The sequence below is a fragment of the Myxocyprinus asiaticus genome, chromosome 12, assembly GCF_019703515.2.
Source record: "Myxocyprinus asiaticus isolate MX2 ecotype Aquarium Trade chromosome 12, UBuf_Myxa_2, whole genome shotgun sequence".
Taxonomy (NCBI): domain Eukaryota; kingdom Metazoa; phylum Chordata; class Actinopteri; order Cypriniformes; family Catostomidae; genus Myxocyprinus; species Myxocyprinus asiaticus.
This window is the reverse complement of record NC_059355.1, coordinates 10041242-10057487: the sequence shown is the minus strand read 5'-3', so window position 1 is coordinate 10057487 and position 16246 is coordinate 10041242. Positions and strand designations below refer to the sequence as shown.

The window sequence follows — 16246 nt, the reverse complement described above, 5'->3', positions numbered from 1 at the left end:
TTCAAACTGCATTGTTTTTTGTTTTGTTTTATTAACGGTGACACATTTGGCAGATTTACAGTACAGTGCATTTAAAGTGTATGTTTATTTTATTTATTTATTTTTGGGAGGGGGTACGTGTGTTCTCTGGGAATCAAACCCAAACATTTACTCATGCTGTTCATATCTTGCCCACATTCAAATCTTCAAAATATTTTCCACCAAGCAGCTGAGGGACATCAGAAATGCTTAAAAAATAAATAAATAAACACAAAAAATACTCTCTCTTTTACACACAGACACATCTGACCCCCAGCAAAATAAGAAACAGAGATATTTCCATCAGGCTCTTTCAGCCAGGATGAGTCTTTACATCAATCGATACTAGAGCTTCAGATACAAAAGTGTTCCGAGCAACACACAGCATTTAACAATGAAAAAACAATGCAAACACATGTGCATTTTTTATTCACCCCCTTTTTTTATGCATGCTAGAACAGTTTTTTGGGGCTTGGAGGGTGAGTTTCTGGGACACTGAAAAAAAAAAGGCTCTCTTTAAAGCTGCCATTTTAACCCTCCCAAGTCATGAATGTGTGTCCAGTGCGTGTGTATATGTGCATTTCATTCCATTTGTGTCAGTAAAGGAATGCTTTGGGTTCAATACAAGATAAGCTCAATTGACAGCATTTGTAGCATAATGTTGATTACCACAATCAATATTTTCAACCTATTCCCATTTTCCCATTCCAATTTTTTATTTTTTTTACCTAAAATTGCAGTTAGAGTGAGGCATTTACAATGGAAGTGAATGGGCCATAAACACGAAAATACACAAAGTTTCAAAAGTATAGCCACAATACATAAACATTATACATGAAATATTAACATGATTTTAGTGCAATGCAATCTCTTTTCTACATGGTTTTAGTGTGATAAAATTGCTTACAAGGTTTATCACTGTTGCATCATCATGGCAACAAAGTTAATGTTGAAAATCAACTGGCCCCATTGAGTTTCATTGTAAGTGCCTTACTATAACTGCAAAAGTGAGTCACCATCAACTGTTACTGTAGGGAAATCAGCAGACTGAACATCTTTTTTAAAATATCTTCTTTTTTGTTTTTTTGTTTTTTGGAAATAAAATAGCTATTTTATTTATGTTTTATTTTTATTTATTATTATTATTATTATATATATATGAGTGTCTGTTCTCATCTTTGAGACTGTGGCAGAGCTGCAGTACCGCAACATCACCAATAGAGAGCAGGCAGCCTTTTACAATGATGGCAGCCGGACTTTATCTAATGTATTGGCACTCTCTTTCACTCCATAAAAAAACACCTCAAGAAAGCAAGATACATATATCTCGCTTGGTAGAGCTTCAGCAACAGTGATGCTTTTGAAAAGATAGACTGTGTGTGTGTGTGTTTTTACTCTATATATCTAGTATTTCTGCAACACTGTTGCCAATAGTTATTCTTGCAGAAGGTTTTAAGTTATTATTTTTCCACAGAAACCTCACAAACTTCAACACATACACACACACCAGACACAAAGAAGCATCCAGAAACAGATAAACAGCCTCCTACACACAAAAATAAATAATTACATACAGTATATATATATATATCCACCACAACATTAAAACCACCTGCCTAATATTGTGGAGGTTCCCCTCGTGCCGCCAAAACAGCACATTCTGAGATGCTATTCTTCTCAACACAATTGTACAGAGTGGTTATCTGAGTTACCGTAGACTTTGTCAGTTTGAATCAGTCTGGCCATTCTCCATTGACCTCTCTCATCAACAAGGTGTTTACATCCGCAGAACTGCCGCTCACTAGATAAAAATTCTTTCTTGGTCTGCCTGACCTTGGCTTGGTATAAAGAGATCCCCGAATTTTCCACTTCTTAATAAGTGATTGAACAGCACTGACTGGCATTTTCAAGGCTTTGGATATCTTTTTATATCCTTTTCCATCTTTATAAAGTTCCATTACCTTGTTGCACAGGTCTTTTGACAGTTCTTTTCTGCTCCCCATGGCTCAGTATCTAGTCTGCTCAAGTGCATCCACGTGAGAGCTAACAAACTCATTGACTATTTATACACAGACTAATTGAAATTTAAAAAGCCACAGGAGTGGGAAATTAACCTTTAATTGCCATTTTAACCTATATGTGTCACCTTGTGTGTCTGTAACAAGGCCAAACATTCAAGGGTATGTAAACTTTTGATCAGGGCCATGTGGGTGATTTCTGTTACCATTATGATTTAAAAAGCAGCCAAACAACTATGTGATAAATGGCTTCATATGATCACTATCCTTAAATAAAAGACAGTTTTTTGTTTTTTTGCATGATCAGTCATATTTTCAAAATCAATGCCAACTTTTCACAATTTCTGCCAGGGTATGCAAACTTTTGACCACAACTGTATATATATATATATATATATATATATATATATATATATATATATATATATATATATATATATATACTGGTGGAAAGAGTACTGAAAAATTATATTCAAGTAAAAGTACTGTTACTTCTGAAAATATGTAGTTTGAGTAGAGTAAAAGTACCTGTCCTAAAAACTACTCAAGAGTAAAAGAGTAGCTCATTTATAAGTACTCATGAGTATTGAGTACTGAGTTGTGAAAGCTATGCCCCTTTATAATAAAAACTCTATGCTGCAATTTAAAAATATAGCACACATACCATAATTTACATTCCCTTTTATGGCTGTTTGCCAGAAAGAATAAAAAATTTAGGTATTTTATGGGTGTTTGTGACTGACACGTTTAAAATACATCACTTATCTATGATACTGTAAACACTACATGAATCTGATGGAAAAAAATAAAAAGGTGACATGATTACAGAAATGAAAAGATTAAAGTTATTTTCAATACAATGATCCCTATTTTATATCATAATGAAACAATTACATTAAAATCAGTTTGTGTAATGTCTAAATTTCCCTTAATGTCGATAGAGAGTTACTGTTGCACATAAAACATGTTCAAAACAATGCAAAATATATATAAAAAAGAAAAAACACTAAAAACACTAAAAAAGCAGGGTCACTTGGCACAATAAACGGGATAGAGCATTTGTTTGGCACAGGGGCCACATTGGCCTTCAAACTAATAATTCACATAAAAATTAAAATCATCTCATCATTTAGTCACACTTATGTCATCCCGGATGTGTATGACTTTCTTTCTTCAGCAGAACACAAATTAAGATTTTAAGAAGAATATCTCAGCTCTTTTGGTCCATACAATGCAAGTGAATGGGTGCCAAAATTTTGAAGCTCCAAGAATCACACAAGTCAGCATAAAAGTAGCCTAATCCATGTGCCTCCAGTGGTTAAATCCATGTCATCAGAAGAGATATGATAGGTTGGGTGAGAAACAGATCAATATTTAAGTCAGTTTTTACTATAAATTTTCCTCCCTGCTCAGTCAATCTCCTCTTTAACTTTCACTTTCTCTTTTGTTTTTGGTGATTCACATTCTTCATGCATATCACCATCTACTGGGCAGGGAGAAGAATTTATACAGTGTAAACATTTGGCTTTTGTAGCTTATGTACACATTGAGTTTAAACCAAGTAAATGTTTCATTGAAAGATAAACTGAAAGTCCAGTTCAGGTTCTGCAGTGAGCATACTGTGTGACCTTGCTGCTGTGCTGTTATTGATTCAGTCATATTCAGAGCAGCCAATCAGATGCAAGTATGCTAAAACATTTTTAAAAAATCCACATCCACAATTACAGAATTTTGCAACCTTGTCTCATAGAATGAACGTTACTATAACAATATTTTTGCAAACTGACTTTAACGTGCCAAATTCTTCATTTTGTTGCAGTTTCCTGGTGAAATTAACACTAGAGGTGTTACAACAACTGTGCGTTTTATTTGCTTTCACACAAATCACAACATCAACGGCTAATGACTTTATAAACACTTATTATTTACACTATTACTCACACACTGATATGTTATGATATCAAAGCACTTTTACTATAATGGATTATTTGAAAAACAAAATATTTGTATTGTACTGTACGCTTGTATTACAGATAGGGTTGCAACTAACGATTATTTTGATAATCGACTAATCTAACGATTATTAGAATGATTATTCGACCATTCAGGCGATTATTGCAATGATTAATCATTAGCTCTAAACCGACTATTCAGCTTGTGCCCCGACTTAAAAGGTTGTATTAAACGTGCTTGCTAACAATAAAGAGGACAAAATCATCTTTTAAAAATACCTCTAAATGACATTCACTGAATTAAAGGGAAAAAATACTTTTTATTATGTTTAATTTAGTAAAAATTTCACTACAAAAAATCCTATTGTTATCAAGTGTATTTGTCTCTTTTTTTTTTTTTCATTTAAAATTGTCTAAAAATCCTTCAAAAAAGATACATTTACTTGAGAAGTAACATATAAGATATTTAGACTTGCTTTAAGAGAATAGATCTTAAATATAAGTGTATTTTGTATATAAGTGTATTTTTTCACTTGGTTATACTTCTGCGAGTGCAGTAAAGACAAAATACACTTATATTCAAGATCTATTCTCTAAAAGCAAGTCTAAATATCTTATATGCTGCTTCTCAGGTGAATGCATCTTTTTTTAAAGGATTTTTAGATATTTTAAAATATTTGTATTTTTAATATTATATTCAACATTCTCAGATAAAAAATGAAAAAATAAAATAAAATAAAATAATCTGCAGTATAGCTGCTAAAGTAAATGTACGTTGTTTTAAAGGAGTTTTAGATATTTATATCAGAAAACAAGCCAAAACAAGCAGTGTATACTTACCCTCTCTCACCTTTTTGTTCACTTCAATCCATCTTTAACTCAAAAAAAAAAACAAAAAAAAAAAAACTCTCTCTTATTAATAAAGCTGCGTTTTGCCAATTTTCTTCACCATAAGAAATGCACAGTGACATATATTATGATTCAATAAGTTGCCATCGCGTTATAATCTAGCTGCATTAAGCGTGCGCACTCGAGGGATGAGCCTCCCCACAACAGAGTGTACCTCAGCCGGGTGCAGTTTCAATCTCTCCCCCTTAGATCGGGACACTTTGCGCAACTCATAGAAGAGGTGCTGACCGCACAGAGAAATGCCAGTTTCCTTATTATTTTAACTTTAATAAAGCTATAACGCATTAAATAGAACTGCATTAAAGATGTAACACCGGGGTGTTTCCTTTAAAGACGCTCGACACGCAAGTTTTGTTTAAGCTGAGCGTCAGCAATTTTTGTCGACAATTTTTTATTGCCGACGTTGTCGATAATGTCGACTAATCGTTTCAGCCCTAATTACAGACCCACCTACTATAGGTTAGAGAGTTACATTTTACTCATTAAAACCTCCATTTAATATTCACCTTCACAGCCTCATATGATTATGACACCATTTCACTCCCTTTTGGCGCCCCCTGCTGGATGTTTCACTGGGAAACTGCAGCCAAAAGTGTATTAAGGCACATCATTTTGTTTTGAAAAAATAATGTCACGTCACTTTTTTTTAACTTTTTTTTTTTTTTTTTTTATGTCCACACTGGATCGACATTCTGTGGAAAATGGAATGATTTGTGCTTTGATTTGAGATTGGAATCATCGGGAGTTTAACTATTCTTTTTGCAATTCTGATTACACTCCCTTTCATTAATGAGTCTTCTTGTTCTTTTAAGAAATACTAATAACTATAAAGTCAGGCCTTGTACAAACTAATACGATTTTGGTTGAAAAATGCATTGATTTTGGAATGATTACACCTCTCATCCACATTCTCTAGCATTCTTTGGAAAATGATGATGTTTGGAAACGGAAAGTTTTCTGCCGAAACATTATTAGTGTGGACGTGGCCTTAAGAATAGTGCTTAAACAAAAATGACACTTTTTGATAACATATTTATGTATTTATTTATTTTGCATAAACCACACCAAACTTTGTTAGATTTATCCTTAAAACTTGAAAAATACTTCTGAGACAAGGGAAGATGAGGAACACACTGTTGCTATGGAGCTGTGTTGTATTTTCACACACTTATGTTGTTGTGTTGAGGTCGACAATTCTGAAAGCTGCAAACACAAGGGCTGTGCTCTGAGATTCTTTCAGCAAGTGGTGAAGCGTTGCTGGATTGGATTATTTTCTCAAGTATGTGAGCTTGGAGGCTGCAATGAGGTGGTAGATATTCTCTCTCTGCCTCTCTCTCAGTCTGCCTGAGCAATCTAAGCAACTGCCTGCTAATGAAAAGCACACCAGAGCTGCTATGGAATATCCACGCTTTGACCAGAACCACAGTTTTCACAATTATTGGTCTTTTTCTTCATATGTGAGTGTGTGCTTGACAACCTACATGTGTGAGTCATTGTGCAGGTATATTTATTCATCTTGTATGAGTGATTTTCTGTTGGATTAACAGTAATACACGTTTCTAATTTTATTATGACACCTGAATTGTTAATTTGTAGGTTGATTTCCCTAACTAGTTCTTTCGTAGGTTGATTCCCCTGAATCATTGATTCATAGGTTAATTCGCCTGAATCCTTGATTTGTAGGTTGATTCCCCTAAAATGTGATTCGTAGGTTGATTCCCCTGAATCATTGATTCATAGGTTGCTTCCCCTGAATCTTTGATTTTGTAGGTTGATTCCTCTGAATCACTGATTCATTCATTGATTCCCCAGAATCATTGATTCATTTGTTGATTCCCCCGAATCTGTGATTTTTAGGTTGATTCCCTTGAACCGTTGATTTGTAGGTTAATTCCACTGAATTGTTGATTTGTTGGTTAATTGCCCCGGAATTGTTGATTCATATGTTGATTCTCCTGAATCTTTGATTTGTAGGTTGATTCCCCTGAGTCTTTGATTTGAAGGTTGATTCCCCTGAATCACTGATACAGTATGTAGGTTGCTTTCCTGAATCTTTGATTCATTGGTTGATTCACCAAAATTGTTGATTCATAGGTTGATTCCCCATGAAAAGTAGATATTTGCACAGAAATGGCACACCTCAACTTTAATCTAGGCCATGCCCAGCAACAGAACATTTTGCTGGTCCTTTGCAGGGTAGCCTGCCCCCACAGAAAAATCTCATTGTTCCAAAATAACACTCTAACAAGCTGCACACATTGTCGTGCAACATTTTCACTTTCAGACAATTTTTTTTTAGCTGGAAACTTTATCCATTGTGCCTGGTTAGGACAAGCTATAAGGTTGTTTACAGGTGTGGAGGAGAGTGCAGTCTTCTGTCAGTATGCTTTCTCAGTGAATTGGTGAAAATCGAGGGAGTTGTTAGCATCTCCACCCCACAGGAGAGAGAGGGAGAGAGAGGGAGATAGAGAAAATGAGAGGTGTGCTTGCCAATGAATCGTCCCATGGATCCAGACAGGAACAGCAGTATATTATTTCTCACACATGTGGCATCGAAATACACAAGCAGGGCATACAGGCAGAAAAATGTACACTTACACAAAATAACTACTGCACTACAGCAGATTCATACTCCTCAATGTATACAATCATTTCTTAGGAAACTTTGGGTCTCATCAATATTGGCTGATAAAAGCAATTGTCAGCAGTCTCGGACATCCACCAATTAAAAAAAAAAAAAAAAAAGCATATGATCACGGCTGATTATTTCTGATCAGAAGGGGGTGAAAAAAGCATCGGACAATTACCCTACAACTCGGTGCTGTGTAAAAGAAAATGTCTCTTGTGTGGAATTACTTTGAATTGTGTGACAGTGACAGCAGGGTTGAAAGCTTTGCACTGATAGAATTTTATAAGGTGGATATACTGTTAAAATTTTTAACACAACTAATTTGATTACTCACCTTAAAGGAACAGTTTACCCAAAAATTAAAATTATCTAATTTACTCACCCTCATGCTATCCCAGATGTGAATGACAAATGAAGTCATATGAAGATTTTTAGAAGAATATCTCAGCTCTGTAGGTCCATACAATGCAAGTGAGTGGTGACCAGACCTTTGAAGCTCCAAAAAGCACATAAAGGCAGCATAAAAGTAATCCATACGAATCCAGTGGTTAAATCCATGTCTTCAGAAACAATATGATGTTGTGGTGAAAAACAAATATTTAAGTTTAAGTTCTTTTTTTTTTTTTTTACTATAAATCATCATCACTATTGTTCTTGTTTTTTGGCAATTCATATTCTTTTTTCTTTTTGGGGGGGGGGGATTTTTTCCCCTTTTTCACCCAATTTGGAATGCCCAATTCCCAATGCGCTTTTAAGTCCTCGTGGTCGTGTATTGATTTACCTCAATCTGGGTGGCAGTGGACGAATCCCAGCTGCCTCCGTGTCTGAGACCGCCAACCCACGCATCTTATCACGTGGCTTGTTGAACGCGTTGCCACGGAGACATAGCGTGTGTGGAGGCTTCACCCCATCCACCGCAGCATCCATGCTCAACTCACCACGCGCCCCACCGAGAACGAACCACATTATAGTGACCACGAGGAGGTTACCCCACGTGACTCTACCCTCCCTAACAACCGGGCCAATTTGGTTGCTTAAGAGACTTGGCTGGAGTCACTCAGCTCACCCTGGTATTCGAACTAGTGAACTAACGAACTCCAGGGGTGGTAGCCAGTGTCTTTTTCCACTGAGCTACCCAGGCACCCCGGCGATTCACATTCTTGGTGCACATCGCCACATACTGGTCAGGGCTGGTAAAAAGTGGAGATAGGTGGATTTAAATATTGATCTGTTTCTCAACCATACCTATCATATCGCTTCTGAAGACATTGATTTACCCACTGGAGTCTTATGGATTACTTTTATGGTGCCTTTATGTGCTTTTTGTTTTGTTTTGTTTATCTGCCTGAATTGATCAGTGATATCTACAAGGTACCGGTTTGATGCAATGAATTCTTTGGAGGAAAAAAAACAATAACTGGATTTGCCAAAGTGCACCTGGTTAGTAACATTAATCTTTGAAAAATAAATTAGATGCCATTTAAATCTAGAAGACATTTGCATGAGAAGACTTAAACAACTTATTTAAAAATAAATAAATAAATAAAATAAAAAAGCAAAATGAATTAACTCTAGCCAAATTTGTTGTGCCTTCGAAAGAATTAAGCGAGATGTTCCGAAGTCTTGTGACACTCTCTTAAAACTTCCAGCAAACTCTTGCGCTAATCTCTACACAGAGACCTGATCTGCCGCTAAACCATGATAACAGTCCTCAGACAGCGATGACTTTCACCGAGCAGGAGGCTAGGTTAAACCCAGACTTAATGCAAATCCACTAAGCACTACTCTGTTGGATGTGAAGCGCTCATAAGCTAGCCCTGAAATTGCTCCTTAGAAAAGCTGACACAAGCCTGAAATGTAGGAAATGTAATTCATTAAAGATCTGCATGTTCACAGATTTGTTTATGCATGGTTTAATTGCCTATTTACTTGCAGCCAAAGATCTCAATAGAAAAATAAAAAATAAAAAAATGCTTTAGAGGATTCTACTTTCTTTTCTTTTTCTTTTCTTTTCTTTTTCATCTTAACCTTGAGTGAGGGAATTGTGTCCGTGTCTCAATCGAGTTGCGTCTTTGAGCAGTAAACTTCTTTGACACTGATTCTGTGTACTTTGATGAGGGCAAATAACTTCGCTGAAAGCAACTATGTTTGGTTAACATCAGTGCCATCACCAGTGTGTTTGCAGTATAAAAGCACACCACTAATATGGGCTGACAAGCATGACAAGCCATGATTGCGTGTAAATTGGCAGTGGCAAAAGGTTTAAACTGGTCTTATGCTAATACAGCAGGGCAAACACTCAAACAAACACACACACATGCACACACATACACAAACACACACACACAGACTCACACAGACTTTTAATGCAACACATTCACATATAAAATTATCCTTTGCCACACCTGCCAATGTTAAATATTCCTTACAGGTCATGAAACTGTATGTCACATTATAAAACAAAAACAAAACAAACAAAAAAAGTTTTTGTACCTATGAAATGGAATTATTTCCAATTATTATTATTATTATTATTATTATTATTTTTTGCATATTAGCGACAAATGGCAACGGTCATAGTGACACTTGTAGCCAGGGGCGCTTTAAGGTACCTCTGGGCCCATGGGCTCGCTGAGGCTCCCTTCAAGTTGTTGATGCTGTGCATTGAACAAGCACTACATGGACGCCTTTAACGGTTGCGCACTGTCACCATGTCAACAACCCTTGGGCTTCAGCTTGTATAAGCCTGTGCATTAATGTGCCCCTGCTTGCAGGATCATACACAAGCTACACTTTTTCATCTCTTCGTTCAACTGCACCTAAAATTTGAAGATGCAATGTAATTTCTTGTCTTGTTTTTCAGTAATATACCTTAACACCTTTTAAACATGATACATTACAATCATGCATAAACTTGACCAAATGTTGCTACATTTATGCTTTAAAAAAATTAAATAGTGTAAGAATATATATATATACACACATATAGACATATATATATATATATATATATATATATATATATATATATATATATATATATATATATATATATATATATATACAGGGTTGGGGAGTAATGGAATACATGTAACGGAATTACATATTTAAAATACAAAATATAAATAACTGTATTCCATTACAGTTACAATTTAAATTGTTGGTAATTAGAATACAGTTACATTCAAAAAGTATTTTGATTAATGAAGAGATTACTTTGCATTTTATTGTCATTTGTTTCATTTAATATTTAGTCCTTTCAGATTGAAAACATTTATACATATAAATGATGCGATCCAAAGTGCATTTGAACAGCGGTGAAACACTTTCTTATGATGTGTTACATTCATACAAGCAGACAGAGAAGTAAGTTTGAAGTAAGTTTGGAGCACAAGAAATAGAAATAAACCTTGTGTAAATTGTCAGCTTTACGCTAAGCTAAAATGCTATTTCTAGCCATTTTACATGCACGTTACCAGGCACGATCATATATATATATATATATATATTTATCAAGAAAATTCACGTTGGATCATAATTTCTTTTTTTCTAGTAAGACCTTTGATATTAGGACAAAAATCGTATGATTTGTATCACATCAATTTAAAGCTATTTTTTATTCACATTTGGCACCCAGCAAGTGTAATTTTGGACTCTTCCATGCACATGTATATAAATACACACATGCATTCATAGACATTTGTAGCACTGAGAGGCATGGCATGAGTTATCACTGCATATATTTATGTTGTAAGGCCTACACCTGCTTTTCAGCATTTATAACAGAACTGAAGTGCGATCACATACCTGTGCTCATTTCAAGGAGTTTTGCACCAGTGTGCTTGAGTTTTCTCATATCCCACAGGGACATCTCTCAGTTTAGAGGGGTAGTGTTTCACTGTGTAAGGTAATCTACACACAATATCGCTTTGATAGCTACTGTATGATATTGTATTTCAATATGAGAAACAAGTATTCTGTGCGGCTTCAGTAGAACCCAAACACATATGTATATAATACTACAAAAGACTTGTGGTTGAATCATTACATAATATCACAGATATCTATTACTAAACTGTGTATTTGTGTCTGAAATAGGTTGTAGTAATGTGAAATTGGCACTGGGCAGTATATCAAATTGGATATTTGCCACATAAAATAAGGCATGGTGAGGCATGGAGTTCGTACAAACATTATATATACAGACACATGCATGCATTGTAAGATATGTAAATTAAGTTCACTTTAAACATGCTATTCTGCCAATTTCATGTTTCTTTTTCTTTTTTTTCTTTTTTTTTTTTTTTTGTGATTGGGTTTATTTCACACTGGCAAATATTTGCGTCGAATCACAAGCTCATTTGCATGTGAAAATAGCGAGCTGCAAATTTGCGGAAAGTTTGCGGGTAGTTTAGATTTTTTGTAAGGGCAGGCAGAACAACTTTACAATGCAAAAAAAATAAATAAATAAAAAATAAAATAAATAAAAAATAGGCAGAACACACTAGCAGCCACTTAGCAACATCCTAGCAACCAGGCCGGATGCCCTAGCAAACACTTAGCAACAGCTTAGCAACTACCCAGCAACACACATCAGAACATCCTAGTGACCACTAAGCAACAGCTTTGCAACTGGGCAGAGCACCCCAGCAGCCACTTAGCAACACCATAGCAACCTGGCAGAACACCCTAGCAACCAGGAAAAATACCCTAGCAACCAATTAGCAACACCCTAGCAACCAGGCAGAACACCCTAGAAACCACCTCAGCAACTTTCTAACATTCACTCAAAACAGCTTATCAACCACTTAGCAAAGCCTACAGTACATCCTTCTAACTTCAGTTCTCTCTCCAAACTGCCCAAGTATTCAAACTAAACAATGTTGTTGTAATATTTAAACTTCTAAGCGTGGCTTTGTCAAGCCAACTTTTAAAATTCATCTTGATGAACATTTAGTTTCAGGTTCCATAATTAACCATAAGTTAATTAACCACTAGCTGTTTTTTATTTTATTTATTTTTTTTTCTAAAAACTACTATTAACAATAAATCTTCTTCTTAATAAATGAGAACATAGTGTCATGCATGAGCAATTTTCTGATGTGACTGGTCCAAAGGTGAGAAGGTTAGTGAAGTTCTACTGAACACAGCCTCACTGTGGTTTGTCCAGTTTAAATGGTTCATTGCTCAGACTGTCACATTCAAAGCCGCGCTGCAGCTACTGTTCGCCTCTATTTTTTTACCTCTAATTGAATGTCACTTGCTTTCTGAAATGCTCCAAAATATATAATGAGGTCATTTGCATAGCACTGAGATTGGCTGACCTTTGCTTTTGCCAATAATTACAGCCGAGTCGTCTAAGACAGTCGACAGAGATGGTGTAAAAAAAGGACGACTTGCCACTCAGAAAGGTTAGCGGAAAGCTTGCCGTTGGACTTTGCAAAATGTCATTAGAATTTCTTGGAGTATGGTCAAAATTAGCAAGTGACAGATCAGCTATGCAGAACTATTTTATTTAAAAGCAGCAAGAGTCATTTTGCAGTAATTGCATTTTTATTTAATTTTTCTCTCAGTGCATGAATTGTTGTGGGTTTTAAAGCAATGGACACCTTAGATGCATAGAGATTGGGGATGGTAAACACACGCTGTTTTATTAAATCCAGTGATATCCGGACATCTCACACTGTTCTGAGCCTCTGTGCCCAGTGTAAGCACATGGCATGTGAAGTAAGATGCTCTGGCCAGGCAGTGCCAACCCAGTAGTGATATTCCGACAATGACTACAAGAGCCGTGGGCAGAGCGAGCTGTGACCAGCTAAAAAATATATAGTAAAAATATGTTTTCATACTTTCAAGATAGCTGAAAAAGTGGGCGGGTACTGTTAAATGACACACCCTTTTTCAGCCAGTCAGAAAATTTATAGAGAATAATCTTTGCCTGTAAATCTTTTTTGCATTTTCAGGTTTGCTGACATTGGGTTGGCTGGCATGTCTTTAAAGGATGGGGTTGTGGACATAGTGTGTGTGTTTGAAGGGATGGGGGTGGAACCTTTTAAACATAAAACTTGCAGATCTAAATACAGTGTTCAGGTGAAAGGGTGCTACAAGCTAAATGTTTTTTTTATTTTTTTTTTTATATCTGATGCTCATCTTCTCACATGACATACTGGCATGTCATAATAAAGTAATTCAGAGCGATTATTAACACATCATATCATTAGTGCATTACACTGTATCCAAAACTATGCCGCATGACACCATGGCACACAATGTCATACGTTCTATAGTGAGCTTTGCAATGTGAAATGTGACTTGTGTTTGCTGTGCTCAGTAATAGTTTCGGACAAATAAATCTAAATAGTCCTATTGGTTCAGTAAAGCCCTCTAAAATCAAACAAATATTTTCCCTTCATTTTAAACACAAAATTTTGAAATGAACACCATTTTTTTAATAATTTTTTTCAGATATGAGGAGACAAGAATTAACATGGTGCTCTATCTCTTTGCTGTCTGGTTTTGTAGTCACAGCGGCGGGTCACGTTTCATCTGCCGGATGGCTCACAGGAGAGCTGCAGTGATAGTGGGCTGGGTGACCATGAGCCAGTGGGCAGTGGGCCGCTCCTCTCACACCCTCTCCCTCTGGTACAGGCGCAGGATGAGTTCTATGAGCAGGCTTCGCAGGACAAGAGGACTGAAGCCGACGGCAACTCGGATCCCAACTCTGGTGAGTGAATAAAAAACATATTTCTTCAAATCTGTCTTGTTTCATGCTTGATTCTTCCGCTCACTTTTTTGTCTACTCTTAGATACTCTTTAAACACAAACACAATATAAACACAGGGCATTCATGATACAAGTATAAGTGAGTAAATATAGGTATAAAAAGAGATGTGCAGAGGATAAATTACTTAACTATGCTCATTATTGAGGAAGTGCAGTAGATATATATGAAAGAGAAAATAAAATCAGAAAATATTGCCTAATTGCTTTACAATTTGTCCTAACCAGAAATGACATGAAAAGTCTGTCTGCCCATGGTGAAAGAAAGAAAAGAAAGAAAGGATGGAGGAAGGAAGGAAGGAAGGAAAGAAAGAAAGATGTTTGGAAGGAAAGAAAGCCAAAAGGATGTCAAGTTTGGAAGGAAGAAAGGAAGGAAGGAAGAAAAGAATGAATGAAGGAAGGAAGGAATTTAATGTTTGTAGCCTTATTCATCAAAGCACTCTGGATTAGAAGAACTTTCGCCCTCACCTTGAATAAAACTAAAAAGCGTCGGGCAACAGATATCTCCGTCGTTAATATCTCACTGTAGGATTTGAGGTCACTTCCGCATGAACAGGACAGTTATGGAACTATGTGTATGTATACACCAATGGTCAGTCACGTCTTTGTGGGCTGAGTGAGTGTAGCAGTATCTCGGCGATGATTTCCCTGTTGGGTTCTCATGCGGCAAAGACGTTCACTTTCCAGCGATAGCACTCCATGACCTACTTTTCTCATCTCAGGGAGGTATTGATCTGTATGGGCACCTGTGTCATCAAAGGTCCGAGATAGTTAAAGGGATACCTTCAAGGTCATTATTTACTTACATTGATGTAGTTCCAAACCCGTATGAATTTCTTTCTTCTTGAAATTTACTCATTCACTATATTTGAAGTCATCTGAAGCCATACAATAGATTAGTTTGACAAACAGACCAACATTTAAGTCGTTGTTCACTGAAAATACTCTTATTTCAAATCAAATGTGGCCAAGAATGAGGTCAAGCACATTTGTTTGCAAGACAAGTGAGAACTATAACATTTGGCGTCAAATGGTGTTAACGTGCCATATTAACCTGTGTCATCCATTGCAGAGCTTAGGTAGAGGGGAAGGTTTAATAATGAGTTAAATTTCCAACTGTTCCTCGCACCAAGCTATTGTGTGGCTTCAGAAGACTTGGAATATAGTGCATGAGTCATGGAAAACTTTTATGATACTTAAGTCAGACGTGTGCATTTGACTTATTGTGAACATATTAACTCTTTGTATAGTGTTATGGAGACATTGGGCAGCTTTTTGTCATAGCTATAATGAGCAAATTTTTTGGGATTTTAAGTGTACCTTTTATGGGTCTCTTGAAAGATTCAACAGACTTTACACAGACACACACACACACACACACACACACACACACGCACACACATACACATCTGTGAGACCCCGCGTCTTTTCCTGATATTAATATGATATTGAAAGTGTGATCTAGAGCAAAGCAGTGTCTCTTTTTAATTTGATGAGAGAGTGGGGGCTCTGAAACAATCATTTGCATAAGGAAGGTGATAATTGCTCTTTTTAAATGGAATTGATGGTGGTGTACACACCAATTATCTACAAGCTCTTAATCCTGGTAATTAATTAGCACAAAAATGGCCGCAGCGCCATGGAGACCGGTGCATAATCAAATATTCGACACACACATGGCGCTATATTGAGAGCATCACTGGACTGTGATGGCAACATCAATTAGAGGTCAGTTTGAGATGAGATGAACACATTAGACAGTTTATTTTTTCATTGCGAGAGCTTCAGAAGTAAAGGGCATATAGTTCTCTGCAACATTTTAAAGGAATAGTTCACAAAAAAAAATTACAATTCTGGCATTATTTATGGTGTTATTCTTTTCTGTGGAACACAAAAGGAGATTTTTTTTTTAAAGAATATTTAGATTCCTCTTTTCTATA

The 16246-nt window shown here is 36.1% G+C and overlaps 1 protein-coding gene across 2 annotated transcripts in view; it reads left to right on the top strand.

The window, feature by feature from the left end:
• LOC127449207 (protocadherin-9-like) overlaps nucleotides 1–16246 on the top strand; it is a 525519-nt gene that overhangs the window by 336965 nt on the left and 172308 nt on the right. Inside the window, exon 4 of one of the 2 annotated variants that reach the window (XM_051712477.1) lies at nucleotides 14049–14250. In XM_051712477.1, the coding sequence (XP_051568437.1) occupies nucleotides 14049–14250 (202 nt within the window). Of the gene's footprint in view, nucleotides 1–14048; nucleotides 14251–16246 lie in introns of those variants that run through there. The other variant, XM_051712478.1, reaches the window with a different exon arrangement.